The 24,496-nt window shown below is 38.4% G+C and overlaps 1 protein-coding gene across 3 annotated transcripts; it reads left to right on the top strand.

Annotated features, from left to right (window-relative positions):
• Positions 1-1,045: 1,045 nt before the first annotated feature.
• LOC149834538 (Noc2p family) lies at positions 1,046-22,584 on the top strand. 3 transcript variants are annotated; one of them, XM_090011469.1, is made up of 13 exons: positions 1,046-1,218; positions 13,992-14,100; positions 14,881-14,920; positions 15,021-15,097; positions 15,915-15,989; positions 16,081-16,596; positions 16,774-17,076; positions 20,604-20,933; positions 21,025-21,231; positions 21,414-21,503; positions 21,593-21,687; positions 21,765-21,884; positions 21,982-22,584. In XM_090011469.1, the coding sequence occupies exons 2-13, from the start codon at positions 14,098-14,100 to the stop codon at positions 22,238-22,240; spliced, it is 2,115 nt and encodes a 704-aa protein (XP_089867595.1). In that variant the 5' UTR covers positions 1,046-1,218; positions 13,992-14,097; the 3' UTR covers positions 22,241-22,584. The 3 variants fall into 3 exon arrangements, 1 of the variants encoding a protein (XP_089867595.1); XR_016432781.1 differs by having other exon boundaries at positions 1,065-1,218; positions 21,576-21,687; XR_016432780.1 differs by lacking the exon at positions 21,593-21,687 and having other exon boundaries at positions 1,065-1,218.
• Positions 22,585-24,496: the final 1,912 nt, after the last annotated feature.

Raw genomic sequence — 24,496 nt, 5'->3', positions numbered from 1 at the left:
GGCAATCGGGTCGGGTTGGCGGGTCGTGTCGACGAGTCAACATACCTCAACATGAACCCGACCTATTTATTTAACGAGTCGGCTGTGGCAAACACGAACCCGACCCATTTATTAAATGGGTAACCCGACCCGACACAATTAACCCGTTTAATAAACGGGTCGGGTTAGGTAAACGGGTTGGCGGGTTAGCGGGTGGGTTGGTAGGTCGGGTTCGTGTTAGTGGGCGGGTTGGTGGTCGGGTAAACGGGTTGGTGGGCGGGTTGGGTTCGGGTAAACGGGTTGACCCGCTCGCCTAACCCGTTTATTAAACGGGTCAGCCCGGTTGGTATACCCCTAACACGAACCCGACCCATTTAATAAACGGGTTAGGCAGGTCAACCCGTTTATGACACGAACCCGTTTAAGCCAAACCCGAACCCGCCTAAGAAGCGGGTTGGCGGGTCGTGTCATATTTTGCCACCCCCACCCCTACCTACAATGTACCTATATATTGCACAAACCTCAAGAGGATCGTTAGTGCTAAGGGTAAAATATGTTTTAAAAAGTTGGGCATTTGCTATTGTTGGCATGAGTTAGATTTTGCAAATTTTAGGCTATTTAAAAAAATATGTCATTTTGTAAGGCTAATATATATATATTTTTTATTTTTTTTTTGAACCCCACCACCAATCAACAATCGCACATCTAGTGGCTTCTGGTTTGATAAGATCCTTGAGGTCCCTGGCTGCCCACCTGGAAGTATACCACAGTTTCAACCTTGCGACAAGGGATGCCACCCTTGGGTTGCGAGAACCTCACGAGTTATATCAGACTTTCTTAACTCGGACGAGTCACTAGTCACCAATGAATCGGCCGAGTCAAGCAATAGTCGAAGCTGGGGTTAGACAGACCCCTACCATTTATACAATCCATACCATTTGGGGTTCGAACTTGCAACGTTTCAGCACAAGGTGACGTGCACTAACTGCTCCTGCCAGACAAGCGGAGCCCCGTTGGAGCTCGGTTTGTAATTTTCTGAAAAGAAAAACAGCCTTTTTTTACACGATTTTTTTTTTAAAGTTTTTATGCAGGAAACCCTTTTTGTAACCCTGTTTCTTTCCTTCCCCCTTCGTTTTCCTCCCAGAGTCGGCACTCGGCAGTCCCACTCCCACCGGTGTCAGCAAGGAGCCGGCGGCACTTGGCGGTTTGCATCGCGATTCCGGTGCACATCGATGACCGGTGAGTCTCTCTCTCTATCTCCCTGCATTTTGGCTAGCTAGGAGGGTCTTGGAGGAGGCGATGATGTTGGCTGCAGGGAGGACCGAGGAATGGTGGTGGATAAGGGTTTTGTGGGACAGATAAAGAGGGGAAGGCTGGATGAACGTTGTTCTTTCTCTCTCTCTGAGTCTCTCTGCGATGATGGTGGTGGCAGGGGAGGAGGCGATAATGGTGGTGGATAAGGGTTCTGTGGGGAAGCTGAAGAGGGAAAGGGTAGCTGGCCGTTGCTCTCTCTCTCTCTGAAACGTGAAACGAAAGAGGAAGCTCTGCGTGTATCTGGCTGTAACAAGATCTTGGATTCTTGATTCAATGATTATATGGTTGCTTAAGGGAAAACCTTTCTTCTTCCTTCTTTTCTTTTTCAGAGCGAAGCCCACTTGACCTCTTAATTTACAGCCTGTGCGTTGTTCTTTTACAAAATTGTTGATTTGTATATTGGATCTTCTCTTTTGGTTAAGAAAACCTCTTGCTATCCTATTTAATGGTGATTGGCTTCACATTCTCTGCAAACGTTTGGCTCGTTTGCTTGTTTATGCTGTTCAATTTATTTCAAGGCAAATTGAACTATGAAATAATCAGTTTTTGTTCTTGTTTGAAATAGGTAGGTAGTAACTATCTTTTTATCGTCTAATTGTCTTATTGCCGATTTCACATTTATTATTTACCGGCAAGTTGACAATATATAGCCGGTCTGATACTGTATATTAAGGGAGAAGTTGCTGATATATTGGCTGGTGACAGTGCCTTAAATGGCCGAAGTCGGGTAATAAGTATTGAAATTTGATTTGGTAGGAAAGTAAGCATTGAATGAGTCATGCGGGTGGCTGGCTGAGTAATGAGTATTGACAATGCCTTAAATGGTGGAAGTGGGCTAATTCGTATTATAATTTATTATGTTGTAGTTTGCTGAGTATTGAGAGTCAGCAGTTTGTTATTATCTGTCCCTTTGAAGATGTGTTCTCTAATGAATCTGATACTCTTGTTTTCATACTACTATTTGGTGTGTTTAGCTCTTTTTCTCTCAAAATATTCTTTTTTTTGTTCTTCAATTGTTATGTGGTGCTCAGGGATCAAAATGATTAGTGATTACTTTACTGAAGTGATTCATTTACTAGTCAATTCCAATTTTTTGAAAATCTTGATGTTCAATGCTTATTTTTGTTTTAATTCATTGATGTTGTTAGATTGCTTACATGAACTGTGTTATATAGTTGTAGACACTAATTTAGCTGTTTGGTGCTTCGATTTCTTGTTAGTAAATGACTAGACACAGCTTAGTTGTAACTTAGCAGTTTGCATGATGTTATATGATTTATTTAGTGATTTTAGAAGAAATCATGTCCTTTTTTAGTTTTTTTGTATTTATTTGACTAATAGTACATTATCTTTATACAAAATCAAAAGTTAACAAAACCCGGACAAGTCACTGAGTTGACCCACCCGACTCTCATGTCACTAGTCGATGAGCCGATTCTTGAGTCATTGGGTTTTCTAACCATGTTTCAAACTTGTGACATCCTTTCAGCTTGATGATGTTAACAAGTTGCCCAAAACCCTATTAGTGTACATGATCACAAGCATTTACATGACAATGCTTACCATGGAATGAGTCTAGGACTCGGTATGGCTCCTTCAAGGAATAGATCTTGTCAATGGTTCAACCTAGGTTCGGATCCAGTGAGAAGAGACAGTCAATGCAGGGGTGCCACTGCATCTGATTTTGGTATTGACTTCCAATCCAAATTCGAGACATTGTTCTCAGGCATGGATCTTCAAATAAGATTAAAATATGCATATAAATTGGATTTGGACTTATACAAACGTATTCTATGGATCGACATCGGTTCTATGTTCATGTCTAAATCTAATCTGGTTCTTTTTACACCTTTTACATGTGAAGCGTTGGGTTTCAATTTTTTTATAGGATCCACCGTTTCCATAGAACATTAGGATTCAAGTACTGATCTTGCTAGGGTCCAATCTGGGCTTGTTGCCTAAAATCCGGACTCAAATATAGCCAACCAAATATGACTGGTTAGATATTGGTTAATTGGACTTGGATTTAGTGGGGCAAAAGCTAATAGCATGGTTTGAAAACTCACTGGGCCAACTCGTTGACTCGGCCTGATCACCCATTTACTGGGTCAACCCAGGTGATAGAGTCGTCTTAAGCATAAACACGCCATAACTCATCCGAACTTTGCGTGTTTTTTTTCACAAAAAAAATTGTCCTCTACATGCAACTCCTTGACTCGCTTGACTTGGACGATTCACGAGTCACTAATGACTCGACTAAGTCAAGCAATGGTTAGTTTGTAATTACTAAAAGGTTTGGTCGAGACTTTCACATTCTATCTATGTCACACGGACTCGGCTAAGGAGGTGCCGCACCCGAGTCGACACGCCCCGACACGGGTGCGGACTCAGACTCGGCCCAGACTCGGTCAACGCCGAGTCAGACTCGGTCAACGAGTCGAGGCCGAGTCCGTCCACATTTTGGACTCGGTCAACTTTGATCGAGTCCAAAAATGTCCATTTCGATTTTTAAATTACGTTTTGGATTCATGTCGGGTCGGGTCCAGACTTGACCCAGATCCAAATTTATTTTCCAGCCGAACCCTAAAAGGGGTTTATCGACAGGGGGAGGGGCTTACCCTCTCGATTTTGCCTCTCCCCCTCAGCCCCTGCAACTTTCTCCTACACCCATGCCAGCGATCCAGACTCCGGCGACGGTACGCACAAGCAACCACCGTCTCCCCCTCCGTCAACACTCAACAGTTATGTCGATCGACCCTCCTGCACCCTCTGCTCGCAGCCTCCCTCCTTGCACCCACTGCTCGCAGAAGAGGGGCTCGGCCCCTCTCTGTGCCTCCTATTCACAAAGGAGGGGCTTGGCCCCTCCTCGTTTCGCTTATGTCAGGCAGACCCCTCCCCCCCGTACCCTCTGCTCGCAGAAGAGGGGCTCGCCCCCCCTCCCCTCACCCTCTGCTCGCAGAAGAGAGGCTCGGCCCCTCCCTGTGCCTTCGATTCATAGAGGAGGGACTCAGCCCCTCCTCGTTTCCCTTTTATCACAGGGGTAAAAAGTAGGAGTGGGGGAAGGAGGGGGCTCGACTGACAGGCTGATCCTTGCCCCGCCGAACAACAGGGGAAACGAGGAGGGGCCGAGCCCCTCCCTTTGCCTTCGATTCACATAAGAGGGGCTCGGCCCCTCATTTCCCTTCTGTCCGGCGTGGCAAGGCTCGACCTGTCAGCCGAGCCCCCTCCTTACCCCACTCCTTCTTACCCCTGCCGAACAAAAGGAAAATGAGGAGAGGCTCGGCCCCTCCTCGTTTCCCCTGCTGCCTTTGGCTTTTTGGCAAGGGCGAAGCCCCTGGCACGGATAAGGTTCAGCAGGGGCTTGCTTTGCCCCTCCTTTTGCGTTAGATAGGAGGTAGGCCCCCTATCTTGAACCTGGTTTGCATAGGAGGGCCTGGTTTTAACCTGATTTGCACAGGGGGAACAAACCTGGAGCTCCTATTACTATTATTTTGAAGTGTTTATTAACTTTATTTTATTTACTTATTTTCTTTTCAGATTTCAGTTTTCACTTTTCAGATATAATGGCGAGTTCTAGCGGTAGTGTCAATACATTTGGTTAAAGTTCTAACCCTGAATTAGAAGTTTGTCAACCACTTTGGAGGCTTGTGACAAAAGGGGTAAAAGCTAGTAGTGGTGGTGGTGGGAATGTACAGTTTCATTGTAATCTATGTAAGATTGTTTTCACATGTTCTTATATGCGTGTGAAAGCACATCTTTTGCATATTCGTGGTCAAGGAATTAGGGCATGTTCTGGGGTTGACAAAGACATGTTAAAGCAATTAAAAAAAGAACAAGAGGAAGCTGAAAAGAAGAAAATTGCAGAGATGAGAAGCGATTCGATTAATTTGTCTTTTCCTACTGCTAGTGATATACAAAAAGAGTTTTTAAAGAAAAGAAAGATGGAAAGCAATAAAACAATACAAGCGTCATTCAAAAACATGGCAAGAGTAGAAATTGATAAAAAGATTGGTTGATTCTTTTACTTAAGCTCAATTCCTTTTAATGTAGCTAGAAGTCCATACTGGAAAGATATGATTACATCTTTGGCTAATTGCAATTTGAGTGATTATGTGCCTCCTAGTTCAGAAAAACTAAGAAGAGTCATTCTTGCAGAGGAAAAAAATAGAATTGAAGACTTGTTAGAGACCAAAAAATTTGCATGGAAACGACATGGAGTGTCGATTGTTTCTGATGGGTGGACTGATATACAAAGGCGACCACTGATAAACTTCATTGCTTACTCACTTAATGGGCTAATCTTTTTGAAGACTGTTGATGCATCTGGAGAGTATAAAGATGCTGAATATTTAAAAAGATTATTTGTCGAAGTGATAAAAGAAGTGGGTGAAAAAAGTGTGGTGCAAATCATTACTGACAATGCTCCAGTTTGCAGTAGGAATGAATTTGGCAAGTGAAGATACATATTCACATATTTTTTGGACTCCTTGTGCAGCACACAGTTTAAATTTGGCACTTAAGAGTATATGCAATCCATCAAAAGATGATGCATATGCACATGAAATGTGCTTATGGATTGAGGAAATAGAACATGATGTTCGAAATATTAGAAATTTTGTTGTAAACCATCATCATGCCCTTTCTATATTTAATAGGCATTCTGATCTCAAGTTACTGAAAGTTGCTGAAACTCGTTTTGCTTCTCTCATTGTTATGATAAAAAGAATTAAGCAACTCAAGAATGCATTGATGATGATGGTGGCTGATCAAGATTGAGATTTTTATCGTACTGAATATGATGTCAAGGCTCAAGCTATCAAAAAATGCATCTGTGATGATTTTTGGTGGGATAAAATTACATATTTTGTTGAATTTACAGAGCCTATTTGGAAAATGTTGAGAGAAGTTGACAGAGATGTACCCATGCTTCATAGAATTTATGAAATGTGGGACAATATGATTGAAAAAGTTCAAAGTATCATTTTTAAACATGAGAAGAAAGATATTGCACTTGATGATTCAAAATTTTACAATCATGTACATTCAGTTTTAGTGAGAAGATGGGATAAAAGCAATACACATTTACATTGCATGACACACTCTCTCAATCCAAAATACTATGCAAAAAAATGGTTGACAGCAGGTGTTGGTCATGTTTCTCCAAATGAAGATCCTGAGATATCAAGAAATAAAATGATATATTTGGGAAGACTTTTTAATGATCCTTACATGTTTAAGGTTGTAAATAGTGAGTTTGACAAGTTTTCTATTGAGAGATTTGATTCTTTAGCAGCACTTGTGGCAAGGGACGATGAAGATCCCCTTAATTGGTAGGCAACATATGGATCGGAGACACCAAATCTGCAACGTCTTGCAATGAAGTTGTTATCCCAACCTGCTACATCATCTTGCTGTGAAAGAAATTGGAGTACATATGCTCAAATTCACAACATTAAAAGAAACAAACTCACTAGTAAAAGAGCAGAGGATTTGGTTTATGTTATATCAAATCTACGATTAATTTCTCGCCGCACCAAAGAAGAGTATAGGTACCTTTTTTTCTTTGTATTCAAAGTTTGTATTTAAATATTTGTATTCAAAGTTTTAAGTTAGATATAATATAATCATTTTTTGATGCAATTGTGGACCATCCAAGAATTGGGATGTAAATCCAAAAGATTTTGACTTGGAGGGAGAACATAATTTACATACTCTCAACATGGACTACCTCGATCCTGTTACTCCCTCTAATTCAGATGATGAGGCAGATTTATGATAAGTTTTGTTGTTTATCACACTCACAAGCATCTTTATGTATTATATTTTGGTAAGTTTGTGCTGTTAAGAATTGCTTTTTTATTTTTTTTTAAAATTTACAATCTTTATGTGTTAATTTATTGTTATATATAATTATATATATTTAAAATATATATTTATAATATATATTTTTAATATATATATAGCCGAGTCCCCGTGTCCAATTTTTTTGGAATTGCGCCGCACCCGTGTCGCACCCACACCCATGTGACATAGCATTCTATGCTATCATCAAAATTAATGATGGCAACATCCTTATGAAAATGGTTAACAAACAATATGGATCATCATCTCTTTTATTTATTACAATATTCAACTATATTGGTATTTTGGATTCAAATAATAGGCAGTTGATGTTCCCATTGATTATCAATTATTCTCCAATAAGCTTTATATTTCTTTTCATCATTTTCATGGATTTTTTTAATGGCTTGTTTGGATCTGTCCATATCATCATAAAGATATCCCATTGTAGGATTATCTTCTCCATCAACCAATCTCAGAACCTTGAAAATAGGCTCTATTATCTTAATTGTTGATTCCACTGCCCTCAAAAAATTATGATTTGATATAATCTCCTCCATCTCTTTTTCACGATCATCTTCTCAATAGGTTGACATACTCCATTCTTCTAACACGACCATCCTTCTAAGATTAGAACAATATTCTAGCAATGATTGAAGTATCATGAAATTCATTGCAAATCTTGTAATAATTGGATTTAAAATCTCCTTTTGATTGAAAAACTGGGTACACATCAAATCCAACACACGTGTGGTTATAAATAAACTTTGTTATTTTCTTTCCCTTCTCCACACATGCAACTATACTTTTGATTTTGCCTATATGCTCAAGCATCAAGTCGATGCAATGTGCTGCATACGGGGTCCAAAATAAAGTTTTTTTCTCATTCTCTAACATCTTTCCAGTTGTTTGATAGTGGGCTGCATTGTCAGTAATTAAAGGTTAAAAGACATAAAAAAATATCCAAGTATCTAACTAAATAAAATGAAAACTATATAGCAATTGGTAAAGCATTTTAAATACCTGAACAACATTCTTAAGACCTATTGTTAAAAGCAATATTCATAATCTGGGGTGGTCATTAGTAATTTAGCATAATTACGTATGCCTACTTGTAATCACATTTTACTAATCACCTATTTAAATAGGTGATTAGGGTTAATGAAAGTATCGAACTCTCTCTCTCTCTCTCTCGTCTCTCTAAAATACAACCAAGGGTTGATAGTTTCAACATGGTATCAGAGCAGGTCTCCCTTCTGGGATGACACTGCTGCTGCTGATCGTGAAGAAGGACCGGATGCTGTGGATCGGATGCTGCTGCTGCTGATCGTGAAGAAGGACTGGATTTCGTGGATCGTGATTTGCTCGTGGATCAAAAAATTTTTTTTGATCGTGTCCGGTCATCGTGATGCATAAACAAAAGCACGCTGATCTGAAAACAACGATTGGATCTGAAGCTGCTGATCGTGAAGAAGGTTTGGATGTTGTGGATCGTGATCTGCTCGTGGGTCTTTAAATATATATATATATATATATATATATATATATATATATATATATATATATATATATATATATATATATATATATATATCAGATCGTGTTTGATCATCGTGACACATAAGGAAAAGTATGTTGATCTGAAGTCACGACTCAAATCAGATTGGTGTCGTCCTGGGTGGAGGTTGTTAAACTATGTTGCAGTCAGCGATTTGACATGAAAATATTGAGATGTCTAATGTTGATGATGATAGACCTATCGCTTTCAGGAAAGGTAAAAGACGCACATTACATCCTATTTCCAAGTTTGTTACTGAGGCACGACTTTGGGTTCACATGAAGAATTTCATCTCCGCTTTATCTGCCACATCTGTCCCACTTGATCATCATCAAGCGTTGTTAAATCTTAAGTGGAAGCAAGCGATGCAGGTTGAGATGGACGCCTTGCTCTCATGCGACACATGGGATTTGGTTGTTCCTCCCACTGATACAGATATCGTTGGATGTAAGTGGGTCTACACCATTAAGTATAACTCGGATGGCTCAATTGAACGGTACAAGGCCCGGTTGGTCGCTAAAGGGTATACTCAAACATATGGAGTTGACTTTGAGACTTTTTCTTCAGTAGCCCGTCTTGGGACTATTTGTCTGGTCATATCCGTAGCTTTTCATTGTAGATGGAGTTGATGTCAGTTAGATGTGAAAAACGCCTTCTTGTATGGGGATCTGTCTGAGACTATGTACATGCAGCAACCTCCAGAGTTTGAGGTTCAGGGGGAGTGTAGCAAGGTGTGCAAACTAAAGAAGGCCATATATGGTCTTAAATAAAGTTCCCGTGCATGGTTTTAGAAGTTATTTGAAATTATGTCTGCATTTGGCTTCAACAGGTCATCTTCAGATCACTCCTTGTTTATCAAGAAAACCTTCGCTGTTATTGTGGTTATGGTTGTATATGTAGATGACATTATTCTTACAAGGAGCAGTGCAAAAGACATCTCAGATACAAAAATTCATCTTCAGAAGCACTTTGTCACAAAAGATCTCGGGTCTCTTAGATATTTCTTGGGCATAGAGGTGGCCAGAAGCAGTGAGGGGTTAGTTCTATCATAGAGAAAGTATGTACTCGACCTACTGCAGGAAACATGGATGTTAGGTGCCAAACCGGCCAATATACCAATGGATCCTAATCTGCATATGTATGATGAAAAAGCAGAACCAATTGACAGTAAAAGTTTTAGATCCTTGGTTGGTAAACTTTTATATGTCACTGTAACAAGGCCAAATATCTCCTTAGCCGTGAGCAAGATAAGCCAATTCATGGACAAACCAACTCGAGTGCATTGGCATTCTCAGGTATTTGAAATCCTCTCCTGGAAAGGGATTGCTATATAAACAATGTTCCAACCTTGATATAATTGCGTACTCAGATACAGACTATGCAGGGGTCATCGATGATAGAAAGTCCACCTCAGGGTTCTGCGTGTTTGTAGGAGGAAACTTAATTAATTGGAGAAGTAAAAAACAAACTGTGATAGCTCGTTCGAGTGCTGAATCAGAATATAGAGCTATGGCTCAAACAACTGCTGAAATGATGTGTGTTAGGTCCATTCTAAAAGATCTACAAGTGATGATTCTATCCCCAATGTTGATGATGTGTGATAATCGAGCAACCACCTATATAGCTAACAATCCAGATTTTCATGAGTGAACGAAACACATTGAAGTTGGTTGCCACTATATACGTGACTTAGTGTAGGCGGAGCATATTTCTACTAGTCATGCGACTTCTGAAGACCAAGTTGCAGACGTCTTCACCAAGCCTCTCGCAAGTGCAGTTTTTTCAAGATGTTGCAGCAAGCTGAGCATGATAGATATATATGCTCCAGCTTGAGGGGGAGTGTTAAAAACAATATTCATAATCTGGGGTGGTCATACGTAATTTAGCATAATTACATATGCCTACTTGTAATCACATTTTACTAATCACCTATTTAAATAGGTGATTAGGGTTAATGAAAGTATCAAACTCTCTCTCTCTCTCTCGTCTCTCTAAAATAGAACCAAGGGCTGATAGTTTCAACACTTATAATTTTTATCATTTCTTCGAACAATTTGAAAAATTGTCTTGATTCTCAACAATATTTAATGCATCAACTGATTTGATAAAATATATCTCCATGGGCAGTGAATTAGGAAATTTATCAACATCTTTTGGTTGGCATCTTTCCAACTATCAACTATAATAGAACTACTATCAGCCCATGATGCCTCATATTCTTTAAAATATTTATCTTCTTTATTTCTTACGGTGGTTTGGACATATTCGGCGAAGGCCTAATGATGCTCCAGTTAGAAGGTTGGAGAAATGAGAAAATATATTAGTTAAAAGAGGTCGGGGTAGGCCTAGGAAGACTTGGATGGAGATGATAGGAAAGGATATGAATGCTTTGAACCTCACCGAGGACATGACATTGGATAGAAATGATTGGAGGAAAAGGATTCATGTGGAAGACCCAAAATGAATTTCTTTTTTGGTTCATATCGCTGACCCCAATTGTTTTGGGATGAAGGCGTAGTAGTAGTTGTTGTTGTTGTATTTCTTCTTTCAACAACCTTACAAAAATTTTAGATGATGAAGGTGACTTTAGATCCATCCCTATTGGTGAACATACTTCAAGCATCTTCACAAAATAAGGAGAAATAGCTGCATTAAATGGGATTGTTGAATGGTAAAAGAATCTAGCAACAAAAGAACTTAAATTTTCTCTTTCTTATCTAAGCTGCTTTTAACCCAAGTTGTTTCATAGATGGTGGTCCTCGCTTAACGTTCACAAAATAATCAATATTGTTCTTCTCTTACTAGCACGTGTGCGCAATCCCTTGCCATTAGCATCATCTGACATGTATATAATCATCTTCCTAGATCCACATCAAAAGAACCAATTTTATCATATGTGCCTTGTAATGCTTCCATTTCTTATATTGTACCTTATTCTCACCGAGGACATGGCATTGGATAGAAATGATTGGAGGAGAAGGATTCATGTGGAAGACCCAAAATGATTTTCTTTTTTGGTTCATATCGCCGACCCCAATTGTTTTGGGATGAAGGCGTAGTTGTTGTTATTCGTAAGAACATCTCTTTCACATCATCATCCACTTGAGTACATGGCTCGACTTCTCATATTACATAGGCAAAATGTTTGAGCCTATTGATACCACCACCTTCATTGTCAAAGGCAGGCAACCTAGGCGCAGCCCCACCGCCTGGGAGATTGGGTTTGGGCTGTGGGGCCCTATTTTAATGCCTAGGCGCCACCTATCTCGCCTAGGCACCACCTAGGCTGGGACCGCCTGAGCGGTGGTCTTCTTTTTTTAAAGTTTTTTCACCTTTTCCCTTTCTGCTCTCTCTCCCTCTCTTGCCCTTTCGTTTCCCTCTTCTCTCTCTCTCTCTCGACGTTTTGCAGCAAGAAGAAGGCGACCAACTAGTTATGAGTCACTCTCTCTCTTGGTTTCTCTCATTCGCGCTCTACCTCTCTCTCTCTCTCTACTTCTCTCTCAGTCTCTCTCTCTATCTCTCGGTTTCTCACTCTCTGGGTTTTCTTCTTCTCTTTTGCTTATTTTCTGTCTGTTGTTAATTTTTTTTGTATACATGAATTCATTTTTTGTATATTGTTTATTCATATTGTTAGTTGTATGGTTTGTTTGTTCAATTGTTCACTTATTCTTAATTGTTTTGAGCAGGTTATTTTATATAATTGCATTCTAGTATTCGGCGACATGTGTTTTGTCTTTTGCTTATTGTTGATTTATTTTGTGTTGTATACATGTTTGTTATTAATTTTTGCAGTTTGTTTACATATGTTGTGCATTTTTTTTTGTTTTTTTAATTGGGGTACTGACTAGTCCCGCCTAGTTTTTGTAGGGGCTCACTGCTTAGGCCCCCCTAGTGCCTTTGACAACTAAGCAATATAAACAACACACTTTTTTCTTCATTGCATCAAGAGGTATCACATGCTCCCATGCGGCATCCATATCACATAGTTGATTTTACTCTCTCTAATTTCAAATCTTTATTAATGCTCCCCCACTTTGGTTAAAAAATAGGACATATTTTGTTTCTCACACAAGTTGTTGCATAGAGAGGCGATTCTATTGGTTGTAATCAGAAATATCTGGCGGTTTCTAGGGTCAACCATAACTTTTGAAGCATTTTTTTAAGGGTTTAGTAAAGTTCAGATGTTATAAAAGAGAGTTTGTGTTTTAAAGTAGAGTCCACTTTTATGTTCTAAGAGACTGTTTGGATGCACCCACTTACTCCAATAGACGAGTTAGCAATCCCAACTTATTTGTTTGGTAAGTTGGGATAATTCAAGATTGCATTATGGGCTGATGTTGTTTAGTATATGATTTATGCGTCTAGAATTCTCGAATCTCTTGCCCATGGTGGGTTTAATGCATGGTGATGTTATCGATCTCTACAAAGTATTGAATATGTCAAACTTAAAAGAAACAAATAGGCTTGAAGAGTCACCTATTCAAGTTAAGAGATAGGAAGGTAACATTGTATGTTGATATTCCAACCTGAATTGCATAATATCATGAAAATTGCTATTGACCTCTCACGACTCCTATGAGAAAGGTTGACATGGTGGTACAAGTAGAAGGAACTAGAAAAAGAGGAAGACCACTGAAGACTTTGAATGAGGCAGTTAGAGGTGACATGAAGGATTGTAAAGTGACCGAAGTTGTCGCTCTAGATAGGCATGAATGGAGAAATAGGACTCGCAAATCTGACCCCATGTTGTTAGGATAAGGCTCGATGATGATGAATTTGGTATTAGTTGTTCTTCCCTTTCTTATACTCCACACAAGTTGCTCCATGTAGACTTTGAATTGCATAATATCATGAAAGTTATTATTGCTTTTAGTTTTTTGTCGTACTTCCTTTTTTATTTACTCCAGATAAATTGCTTTATATAGACTTTTAATTGCATAATATGTTGAGTGAAAGTTATTATTGCTTTTACATTTTATCTTTCTCCCATTTCTTATTTACTCAACATAAGTTGCTTCATATAGACGTCGTCACAGACACACAGGCAGAGAAAATAATGCATATGCATGACATCATGAAAATTAGTCTTAGTTTTAGTTTTTATCATTCTTCTACTTATTGTTTGCTCCATATCACACAGTTGTTTCAGATAGACTTCTTTAACAACTACAAATCGCAAGGATGAATGTCACCGTTAGAGTTGATTGTTCTTCTAATTCGGTTTCCTTTGCAAATTATTGTTTATTCTTGCATAATTTGTATGCTAGCTGATGCTAAAACTACTTTGAGGTCATGACAGGACAACCAAGGAACAGACTGAGTAAAGCTTGAACACTCATTAACCCATTCAGCAAGGAGTTGGCTGCTGAGGTGGAAAAAGATTCTTTATATCTGGGATTGTGAAGATGGTATGGTTTGGAGCAAATTTTCATTGCCACGTTGCATATGTATATCTCGCTAATAAATCCTTGATATATTTTATTTGCTCATCTTTTGAGTGGATGTTTTTGCTTTTTCCCCCCATTTTTCTTTCTTGATATCTTAACAACATAGTCATCGATATTGCTGATATTTTGAAAATATCACAATATTATCGGTATTTCAAGGTCAACCCATATTTTCCCAAGATCTTCTTGATATTCTCAAAACATCACCAGAACATAACATATCACAATATTTTCTGGAGATTTTGAAAAACATCTTTCATATATTTTAAGTATCTTTTTTGTTTCTTTTATATTTTAAAAACTTTACTTATTGTTTATATTTTTGTAAGAAAAATACTATAGAAGTAGAACCAATTATCTCATATCTTTTTTATTTTTAAATTTAAAGCTTCCGATATTTTCTAGAGATTTTTCTGAGAAATACAACTTTTTTGGAAAAAGCTCCCGAGAAAAACCTTGCCGAGAACGATATTGGTGACTATGCTTAACATCCTTCCAGACATTGTTGAAATATATTCTTTTAAGATGGTCGGAAGGATGACACTATCAAATTGCTGATATGTTCTTTCTATACTGCTTCTTTTCTGGTATTGCTTACATGGGGTTTAGGGCATATATGAGAAAATTTATGTATAATCCTTATTATTGTGTGTTTGCTTTCATTATTTTTAATGCATGCATGAGAACGTTCTCATTTTGATATGGTGATTTACTGACTCTTATTACCTCTCTTGTCATCAGGATGAAAATGACATAGTTGACCATAAAACAGTTATATCAGGTGATTCCAATTCAGGTTCATCAGATTTTATCACTTTTAGTTGTATGACTTGTTACATGCTTATTAATATTGTGTGACATATCATGTTTGCTTGTTACAGATAAAGGTCACTCCGTGCCTAAGTTTCGACGTGAAGTAGAAGAACACAAGCATCAGCTAGAGCGACTAAAGGAGAAGGTAGGACACACCAGCAAAGTTATTATTGAATAAGATCTTTGTGTCATGGGCTTAGAAGCGAAGCCCCCCCACAACGTTGCCAAAACATGGCTGTCTGGAACACTTTGATTGAAAATTATAAATAGTTTGCAAGTACCCTTTTAGTTCTGAAATAATTTTTTCTCTCCGAAGAAGAAAAAAGAGTATGTTCACATTATAATGCTCGTGTGTGTGGGGGTGGGCGGTGTCTGTGCACACACATAGATGTATGTGAGTAGGTGCATGTATGTATTTTTAATGAAGCATTTTCTCATGAATTGGTATAGTACATGACATATCATATCTTAATGTTTGGAGGAGTGGTTTATACATGGCAATTTTGAAGTTGGGAGCACTTAGAAAGCGAAGGGAATGTAGCTGCTTCCTTTGTGCCAATAGTTTGATTCTTCTTCTACCCAACAAATATTGTGGCCTATATATTTCAACTGTTGCTTGGCACCACACGTCAATCATTTTGCATTCATTGGAAACTCTCTGGGAATCAAACATATTTTCACTCAGCCACATGTTCCAAGTGTGCTTGGGATCTTAATACAATGTGTGCATGCTTTAGAAAAAATTTCATGCAATGAAGTCAATCAAATCCCTTAAGTGGTAAATGTTAATTCTGTTCCATTTGGATAATCGGACTATCATCGTTACTTTCAACGTTGGAATAAGTAGTTGAAGATATATTTTTGATGCATGAAATATTATGGCTTATTGGATCCAAATAAAGGTCTTCATGTTAAGACTTATGTATTACTGATAATGCAATGTGACCGATGCTTGTGCTTAGGACCCGGAGTTTTACCAGTTTCTGAAAGATCATGACAATGAGCTTCTAGAGTTTGGGGATGATGAAGAACCTTATGTGAGTATTAATATTGCATATCCCTGTGCAACATATGTTTTATTTTCTGTTATCACAAAAGGTTATCATGTATTTGGGTTGATATTTTCAGGAAGATACTGATGTTGACAAGGAGTTGGAGTCTCAGGTATCCACAGAGAGCACAAAGAGTTCAGGAAAGGTTCTTACAACTGCAATGGTTGATTCCTGGTGCAAAAGGATTTCGGAAAATGGTAGTTTAGGTGCTATTCGGTCCCTTATGCGTGCTTTCCAGACTGCTTGTCATTATGGTGATGATGGCAAAAGTGGATCTGCTCCAAGGATTACTATCATGACCAGCAGTGTATTTAACAAAATAATGGTATTTGTCCTTGGTAAAATTGATGGCATATTCCGTACTTTGCTAAAACTCCCTGAATCTGGTGGAAAGAAAGATACTATAGTAGAATTGATGGCTACTAAAGCATGGAAGGACTATGGTTATTTAGTGAAGTCTTACCTTGGAAATTCTCTTCATGTACTGCAACAAATGACTGACACTGATATGATCTCATTTACTTTACAACGTCTCAGAGCTTCAGCAATATTCTTGGCAGCATTTCCTAGTCTTTTAAGGAGGTATATCAAGGTGAGTTGAAGATCTGTCATTGATTTTGTAGTCAGTAATGGATATTATTTATGTTGTACATCCATGCAAACGTGTGCATATTCTAGGTAATATATGATGCTGTCTATCCCGCTGGGGTTATTAGGATGCCAATAAAATGCCTTGATGAATCTCCTGATACTGACTTGGTTATTGCAGGTTTCTCTGTACTTCTGGGGTACTGGAAAGGGTGCCGTTCCAGTTGTTTCCTTTCTGCTCCTAAGAGACTGCTGTATTCGGCTTGGTTCTGATTGCCTGGATATCTGTCTGAAAGGTATCTATAAGGCCTATGTTATGAACTGCCAGTTTGTGACACCAACCAAGTTACATCACATTGAATTTCTTGGAAGTTGTGTCATTGAGCTATATGGTGTAGACCTACCAAATGCGTATCAACATGCATTTGTTTTCATCCGACAATTGGGAATGATATTACGAGATGCCATCACTGTACAGACCAAGGTATTTTATCCTTTTTGCATATGTTATAATATATTGATGCCTGTCAACTTTTTTCGTGCAACCTAAGATATAAACTGATGTATGCTACATTTAAATTGACTGGGTACTTTACCATCTCCACGTTGTCCAGGAGAGACCATTAGGTTTTGGGGTATAGCATAGCTAATCTCATCAGTTTCCAGTGCACTCTGTTTTTTTTTTCAGATGCTAAGCTTTTGCCCCTTGAAATTTCTCTGTCACTAGGTTACATTTTCAAATACTACTAAGGGCACATTTGCAAGCCTATGCAACCCTTTCTCATCTGAGAAAGTAGACTGTTTTTTTCTTAGGTAGGAAAGCTTTTCATTGGGTTTACAAACATGTGATTCTTTCCTCATGGGAAAAAGACCCAAAGTGGACTGAGATTTACCCAGGTGATAAAATTTCCAAATTTCCCTGGGCATGTTCTCCTCACACATCTTTCCTAGCATGTGATGGTTGCAAACATGTCCTAAATTTGCATAATACTAATTTGCTGAGATGAAGGGTAAGTATCTAGGCTATGGAAGTGACAAAAAAAGACGCAGGAAGGGCATATCTTTTCTTCTCCTCCATTTTCTTAATGAAGAGTATAAACTGTCACGTTCCTGCACAGGTTAAGTTACATGAAACAGAAATGTACAATCTACAAAATTACTACTTCTGATTATTCTTACCTTGTCAGCTTGAGCCTGAATCTAGAAATTTGTTTATCTAAGGGAATAATTAAGACATTATTGTTGGCAGCCCTTAGATGTTTGAAATATGCTTCTAGGAAAACACTTAATCGAGATTTGTATTTTTCTCATTCATTTGGTTCTGTTAACCAAAGAGGGTGAGAAGGATATTTATAGGCTTGCAAAGATGAGAGATAGGAAATCGAGGGATCTGGGTATGGTTAGATGTATCAAAGATGAAACGCAAAGCGTTTTAGTCAAAGATGAGGAGATTAAGGAGAGATGGAAAGATTATTTTGATAAGCTATTTAATGAAAGTCATGCTCAGGATCTTGGAGACTTTTCAATTCCTTTTCATGAGATTAATCGTGACTTCATGCGCAAGATTCAAAAAAAAGAAATTGCAGAGGCTTTGAAGAAAATGAAATCAAGAAGGGCAGTTGACCCAGATGGTATACCTATCGAGGCTTGGAAATGCTTGGGAGAGAAAGGTTTAGAATGGTTGACAAAACTTTTTAACAAGATTTGGCGGACAAATAAGATGCCTAATGAGTGGAGGAAAAGTACTTTGGTGCCTCTATATAAGAATAAGGGTGATATACAAGATTGCACAAACTATCGTGGTATAAAACTCATGAGTCATACTATGAAACTTTGGGAGAGGGTGATTGAGTCTAGGTTGAGGAAGATTGTCATGATATCGGAGAATCAATTTGGTTTTATGCCTGGAAGATCAACTATGAAAGCTATACATCTTCTTAGACAACTTATTGAGAAAAATAGAGAGAGGAACAAAGATTTGCATATGGTTTTTATTGATTTGGAGAAGGCTTACGATAGAGTACCTAGAGACGTTCTCTGGTAGACAATGATGAAGAAAGGTGTTTCTCTCAAGTACATTAGTATAATTAAAGATATGTATGAAGGAGTAGTAACCAATGCTCGCACTTGTGGAGGGGTGACAACCAATTTTCCTATAACGGTTGGGTTACATCAAGGATCTGCCTTAAGCCCCTTCCTATTTGCTATAGTGATGGATGAGCTTACGAGATCAATTCAAGAAAATGTGCCGTGGTGTATGTTGTTTGCTGATGATATTGTTTTGATTGATGAGTCTAGAGCTGGGGTTAATGCTAAGTTAGAATTATGGAGACAGACATTGGAAGCAAGAGGTTTTAAGTTGAGTAAGAGTAAGACAGAATACATGGAATGTCGATTTAGTAAGCAATGAAGTAGTGATGGGAGTGTAGTGAAGCTTGGTGAGCATGAAATACCGGTGGATGATTCTTTCAAATATTTGGGATCTAGAGAAATTGATGGAGATGTAAATCATAGGATAAAGGTTGGGTGGATGAAATGAAAGAGTGCAACTGGAGTGTTGTGCGATCGTAGAATGCCATTGCGGTTGAAGGGAAAGTTTTATAGGACGACTATTAGGCCCGCTTTACTATATAGTACAGAATGTTGGGCTGCCAAGAGACATCATATTCAAAAAATGAGTGTAGCTGAGATGCGTATGCTGAGATGGATGTGTGGAAATACAATAAAAGATAAGATTTGGAACGAAGAGATACGTAAGAAGGTAGGCGTTGCACCCATTGAAAATAAGATGAGAGAGAATCGTTTATGGTGGTTTGGACATATTCGACGAAGGCCTAATGATGCTCCAGTTAGAAGGATGGAGAAATGGGAAAATATATTAGTCAAAAGAGGTCGGGGTAGGCTTAGGAAGACATGGATGGAGGTGATAAGAAAGGATATGAATGCTTTGAACCTCACCGAGGACATGGCATTGGATAGAAATGAATGGAGGATAAGGATTCATGTGGAAGACCCATAATGATTTTCTTTGTTGGTTCATATCGCCGACCCCAATTGTTTTGGGATGAAGGCGTAGTTGTTGTATTTGGTTCTGTTAACCATGAGAAACATGTGGGCATACCTATAATGTAACCCTCCTTATTTACTTTTTGGACGTTTCTGTTCTTGCTTCTCACATTCCCATGTCTGCATCCTTCTCTAATTAGTTTCTAAAAATTATTACTGTATTTTTTCTTTTCCAGGCCCTCTTTTTGTATGCTCTGTCCTCCAACGCCTCCTTCAACAACTATAATTTAATAAGTTGACTGTAGAAATACTTCCATGATGTCAGTGTGAAAAGATCAGGTGCAATATGATTGCACAAATATTGGTGCATTAAGCACCTGATCACCCTCCATCTTGGGGACAGGGCCTGTCAGTTGCGTGGCCCAAGGCCTGATGGAGGGAGATCAGGTGCTTAATGCACAAATTTTGTGCCATGTGATTGCACCCGATCCTGACTCAATGTCAGTTGAGGCCAGTTAGGAAGCAATTGATCAACCGTGAATGTGAATGGTCTAGGAGTCTACGTATCTGTAGAGTATGAAAAGGAAGTTAATTGGTATTTGTTATGTTGCTTTATTTGTCACAAATTTAGCTAGTATTGTCATAATATTATTGCAAAATTCCCGAAACAGTGAACCCTTAACAATATTGTAATAAATTTAAAATGTCTTCTTCTAACAGGTCACACATTTATCATGATTTAGTTGTTTTTATATTTTTATATTTTCTTACAATTTATTTTCTAAATGTACCAACAATTTCCCAATATTCTCCCAAAAGAATATTTGTTTTAATTCATCATGAGATTTGCTCTTGCTGAGGAAATTCTGAAAACAAGATTTATGGCTGTTTGCGAATATGCCACTTAGTGATTTGTGTGAAGGACATCTTTTGCGATACCCGAACTGCTACATTCTCTTGAAATCTCGTGCAGAACAGCATAACCTGAATACATTGATTTTGCAGGACGCATATAGAAAGGTGTACGAGTGGAAATACTTAAATTGCCTTGAACTATGGACTAGAGTTGTATGTGCATACAAAGAGGATCCTGATTTTTGTCTCCTGGCATACCCGTTGACTCAGATAACATCTGGGGCTGCCAACTTGGTTCCAACTGCCAGATATATCCCTCTTAGATTGAGGTGTGCTAGGATGCTCAATCAAATTGCTATATCTACCGGTACCTTTATTCCCATCGCTTCACTCCTTGTTAATATGCTGGAGTTCAAGGAATTGAACAAGTCGGCCACTGGAGGGGTTGGAAAATCAGTAAATTTTCGTTCCACATTGAAGGTAAGAAATCAGTTGATAAGTCAAGCATGCTACAGGTCATAAGGATGCAAACCAGAAATTTTTCATTGATTGTGGCTTCCATTTATGACAGATTAGCAAACAGACACTAAAGACACGTGCATTTCAGGAGGAATGTGTATTTTCTGTAATCGAACAACTTGGTGAACATTTAGCACAATGGAGCTATTCTGTTTTCTTTTATGAGTTGGCATTTTTACCACTAACACATTTGCGAAGCTTCTGCAAATCCACTAAAATAGAAAGGTTCAGGAGAGAAGCAAGACAGTTGATACAGCAGGTGTGTTGTAACTGTTGTTTAACTTGCCATATCTGCCTGACACATTGTTAATGTTAACTTTCTGTTCATCTTTTTGTTTGTTCCATTTGCTGTGAGGAACAATAAAAGTCAATTTTGAAGTGGAATATATTAGTGAAAGGCAGGTATTGAACTTTTTTCTCTTCTTTATGTACATGTAACAGGTAGAGGCCAACATAGAGTTCACGAATAACAGGCGGGCAAGTATTGCATTTTCACCAAATGACCAGGCTGAAATAGAATCATATCTTGAGGTTTGCATAAATTGTCCCTCTTTTTTTCACACTTCGGTATTTGTAGTTATAGAAAAAAATACAGAAATGCAGAATTCTTTTCACACTAGGTTGAGAAGGGGTCCAAACTAAGTCCACTGTCGCGATATATAGACAACCTAAGCCTAAGAGCACACCAGAGAAAGGCTTCAATGGATGAATCCAGGCTAGTGATCCCATTTGTTTTCTATGGTTGTTCTTTGTTTTGGTGCTTTATAACATGAAGTTCCATCAAATTGCCAGTGTTTTGGTTGGAGAGAAGGCATCCAAATTCACGAAAGGGATACCCGATATTGAAAGTGAGAACGTGGAAAAAGGCGATGCTGTCTTTAATTCTAGCTGGTTACCAGGGATTGACGCCAAGTATCTTAATTTGCCGACATTTTCCTTTGCCTTTTTCATATTTATCTTTTAATCTTTGTTCCATCTCTGCTTCATGAAATATATTACAACTCTGCAGGAAGAGTCTGAAATCCAAACACGCAAAGAAACGGGAATCGGAAGATGAGGAACCTGTTATGGATGAGGATGTGGTGACAGAATTAGAGTTGAGTTCTGATGAAGACGAGCACTCTGACTCCCCAGTTGTCAAGGGTCGCAGTGAGACAAAAACATCTACTGCAGGTGGTCAAAAGTCACAGCAGAAAACATCGAATCACACAGCAAAGAGAGCAAAAAACCGTCCCAAGAACAGAAAGAAAAGAAAGACTGCAAAGTGAAGCACTAACCCAGCTCAAGGATGGAAAGAAAATGGCACATTTAAGATTTTTTGAAATGGTTTATGCAAAATGATCTAGGAATCATTTGAGGGTAGGGATGCTTTTTGATCTCGCCCCATTGGACTTTGAGCATGACCCAGCCCGGACCATTTGTTAACAGGCTGGGTTTTGGCCCGGTTCTTAATGGGCTTGGGTTTGAAAGGCAACCCATGACCCAGCCCATTGGCCCAACGGGCCAATGTTTAGTGGTCCTCTTCGAACCCCCCAAACCCATTTGTAAGTTATTTTGAAGATTATCAAATTAATGAAAAATCATAAAATTCTCAATTCCTTATTAGTTTGAATACAATTAATGCAGCTATTAGTTCTAGTTTGTATATTACTAAAGCAATTAATTGGGTACTTGCTCAGCTAACAGGTTAGGGCCTAAAACTCTGACCCAAACCCGGCCCATGGTGCACTGGGTTGGCTTGGCATATAGGGTCATTGCCTACCCCTACTAGAGGGCCATGACAAATCAAGAGGAAACTTATGCCAAAGCTTTCTGTTTACATGCTTGATGGTAGGGCAGCAGGGGTACCTCCATCTGTACCTGAGTTCAAGCTCTTGCAAGTACTTGTTTTGGTAGCATTAGCCTAAATATATATAAGTAGCATGAGTTCAATCCCCAGGTTTCAGTGGCAACCAGTTTTGCAGGTAGCAGCAATATCAACTTAGCATCTCAGAGAGAGAGAGACTTCCTACCATTTAGTTACTACATATCAAGACATCAATTATTGCTTTAAAAAACCTTTTCTGGCATCCTCTTGCATTAATCTTGATTACCAAGTTCCAACTGGCAGGAAAAGCATATTCTTACAAGAATAAGCATCTTCTTTCTCTTGATAGTGCAAAAAGATTGTGTGATAACCAATCACAAACTCTCTTCTACAATAGGAACTAGGATTGGCATCTCTTTAGATGATGATTCTTTCTCGTAGAAAGAAGGGTAATTTACATATACGTGCCTAATATTTGTCAAATCTATGTTTAACTGCTTAGGTTTCAGATATTTAATATATATGCCTAACCTTTTAAAAAATTGCTCAAATGGTCACGAGTTGCTTCTTTAACTCCAGCTTACTCTTTAGAATGTCAATTTTAACCCTAGGATAAACAAGTGATTTCAGAGAGAAAAAGCAGGTTTGGGGTATTTTCTTAAAACGTTAGAGACCATCTCAAATATTTGAAACCTGAGGCAGTTTATAATTTTCTCATTTGTTAAGTACCTTTATGTAATTACCCTAAAAAATAATATTTCTGCCCGCTACAGGCAACGTATTCATTTACTCGGTTTAAACTCTAATAACTATGGGAGCCATACTTTCTCAAACATGTAGGGTCTTAATGATCAAAAGTTTTTTCGTTATTCGTTCTTTTAAATTGTTATACGTTCAATGTTTCCAAGGCATATTTGTTTACTTGATTAACAGCCAAAGATCAATGCCAATATTACCTCCATATGATCTTCGTTTGCTTAGTTTCACAAAGGATGTTTAGATGTTAATCAAATTACCATCCCACAGTCTAGGGATGTCAATGGATCAGATTTTACCTTATATCCGATCGAATCCGACTTCGTTTAGTCAGACCAAAGTCATATCCAATTACAATTGGATGTGGATATGGTTTTGGTTTTCTGCTGCCGAAACTGGCAGAAATGCTGATTTGAGGGATATCCGAATCCAATCACATGTAAAAAAGCAGATTTGGTATGAGTTTTTCACCAGCCAAATCGGAATCTGTTTAGGCATCTGATTACATCTGGAATTGACCACATCCTATATATGAATCCGAACCGTTTACAACCCTAACACAGTGAGAAAAATTACTAATCATGATTGTGGTACATCTTTTTGCACTTGCGTAGGATGTACCATGCTTCCAAGTTAATCATGATCATGTTTGGGCTACCAATGATCTTGCATTCATCACAGCTACAATGGAATGACCATTGTACAAAAAATTTCCACTTGAGGCAATTTCCTCCAGGTGATGTGCGCTTTGTAATGGAATTTTCAGAAGTCCAACACAACAACCCAAGAATCAAACTTAGGAGTGTACACAGTTTGGATTTGGATCAGTTGTAGGGATTACTAAGTCCAATATAATCAAATATTACATAATCAGATATTCAGTTTCAGATAAAAAAAGCTAAAGCCAAACCTGCATCTTATTAGTCCAATATTCCTTTTACATGATTCGGGTTTGGCTGCA

Source organism: Nuphar pumila, chromosome 6, assembly GCF_984573655.1.
Source record: "Nuphar pumila chromosome 6, dmNupPumi1.hap1.1, whole genome shotgun sequence".
Classification (NCBI taxonomy): Eukaryota; Viridiplantae; Streptophyta; class Magnoliopsida; order Nymphaeales; family Nymphaeaceae; genus Nuphar; species Nuphar pumila.
The sequence above is the reverse complement of the archived record's forward strand: the minus strand, read 5'-3'. Positions and strand labels throughout refer to the sequence as shown.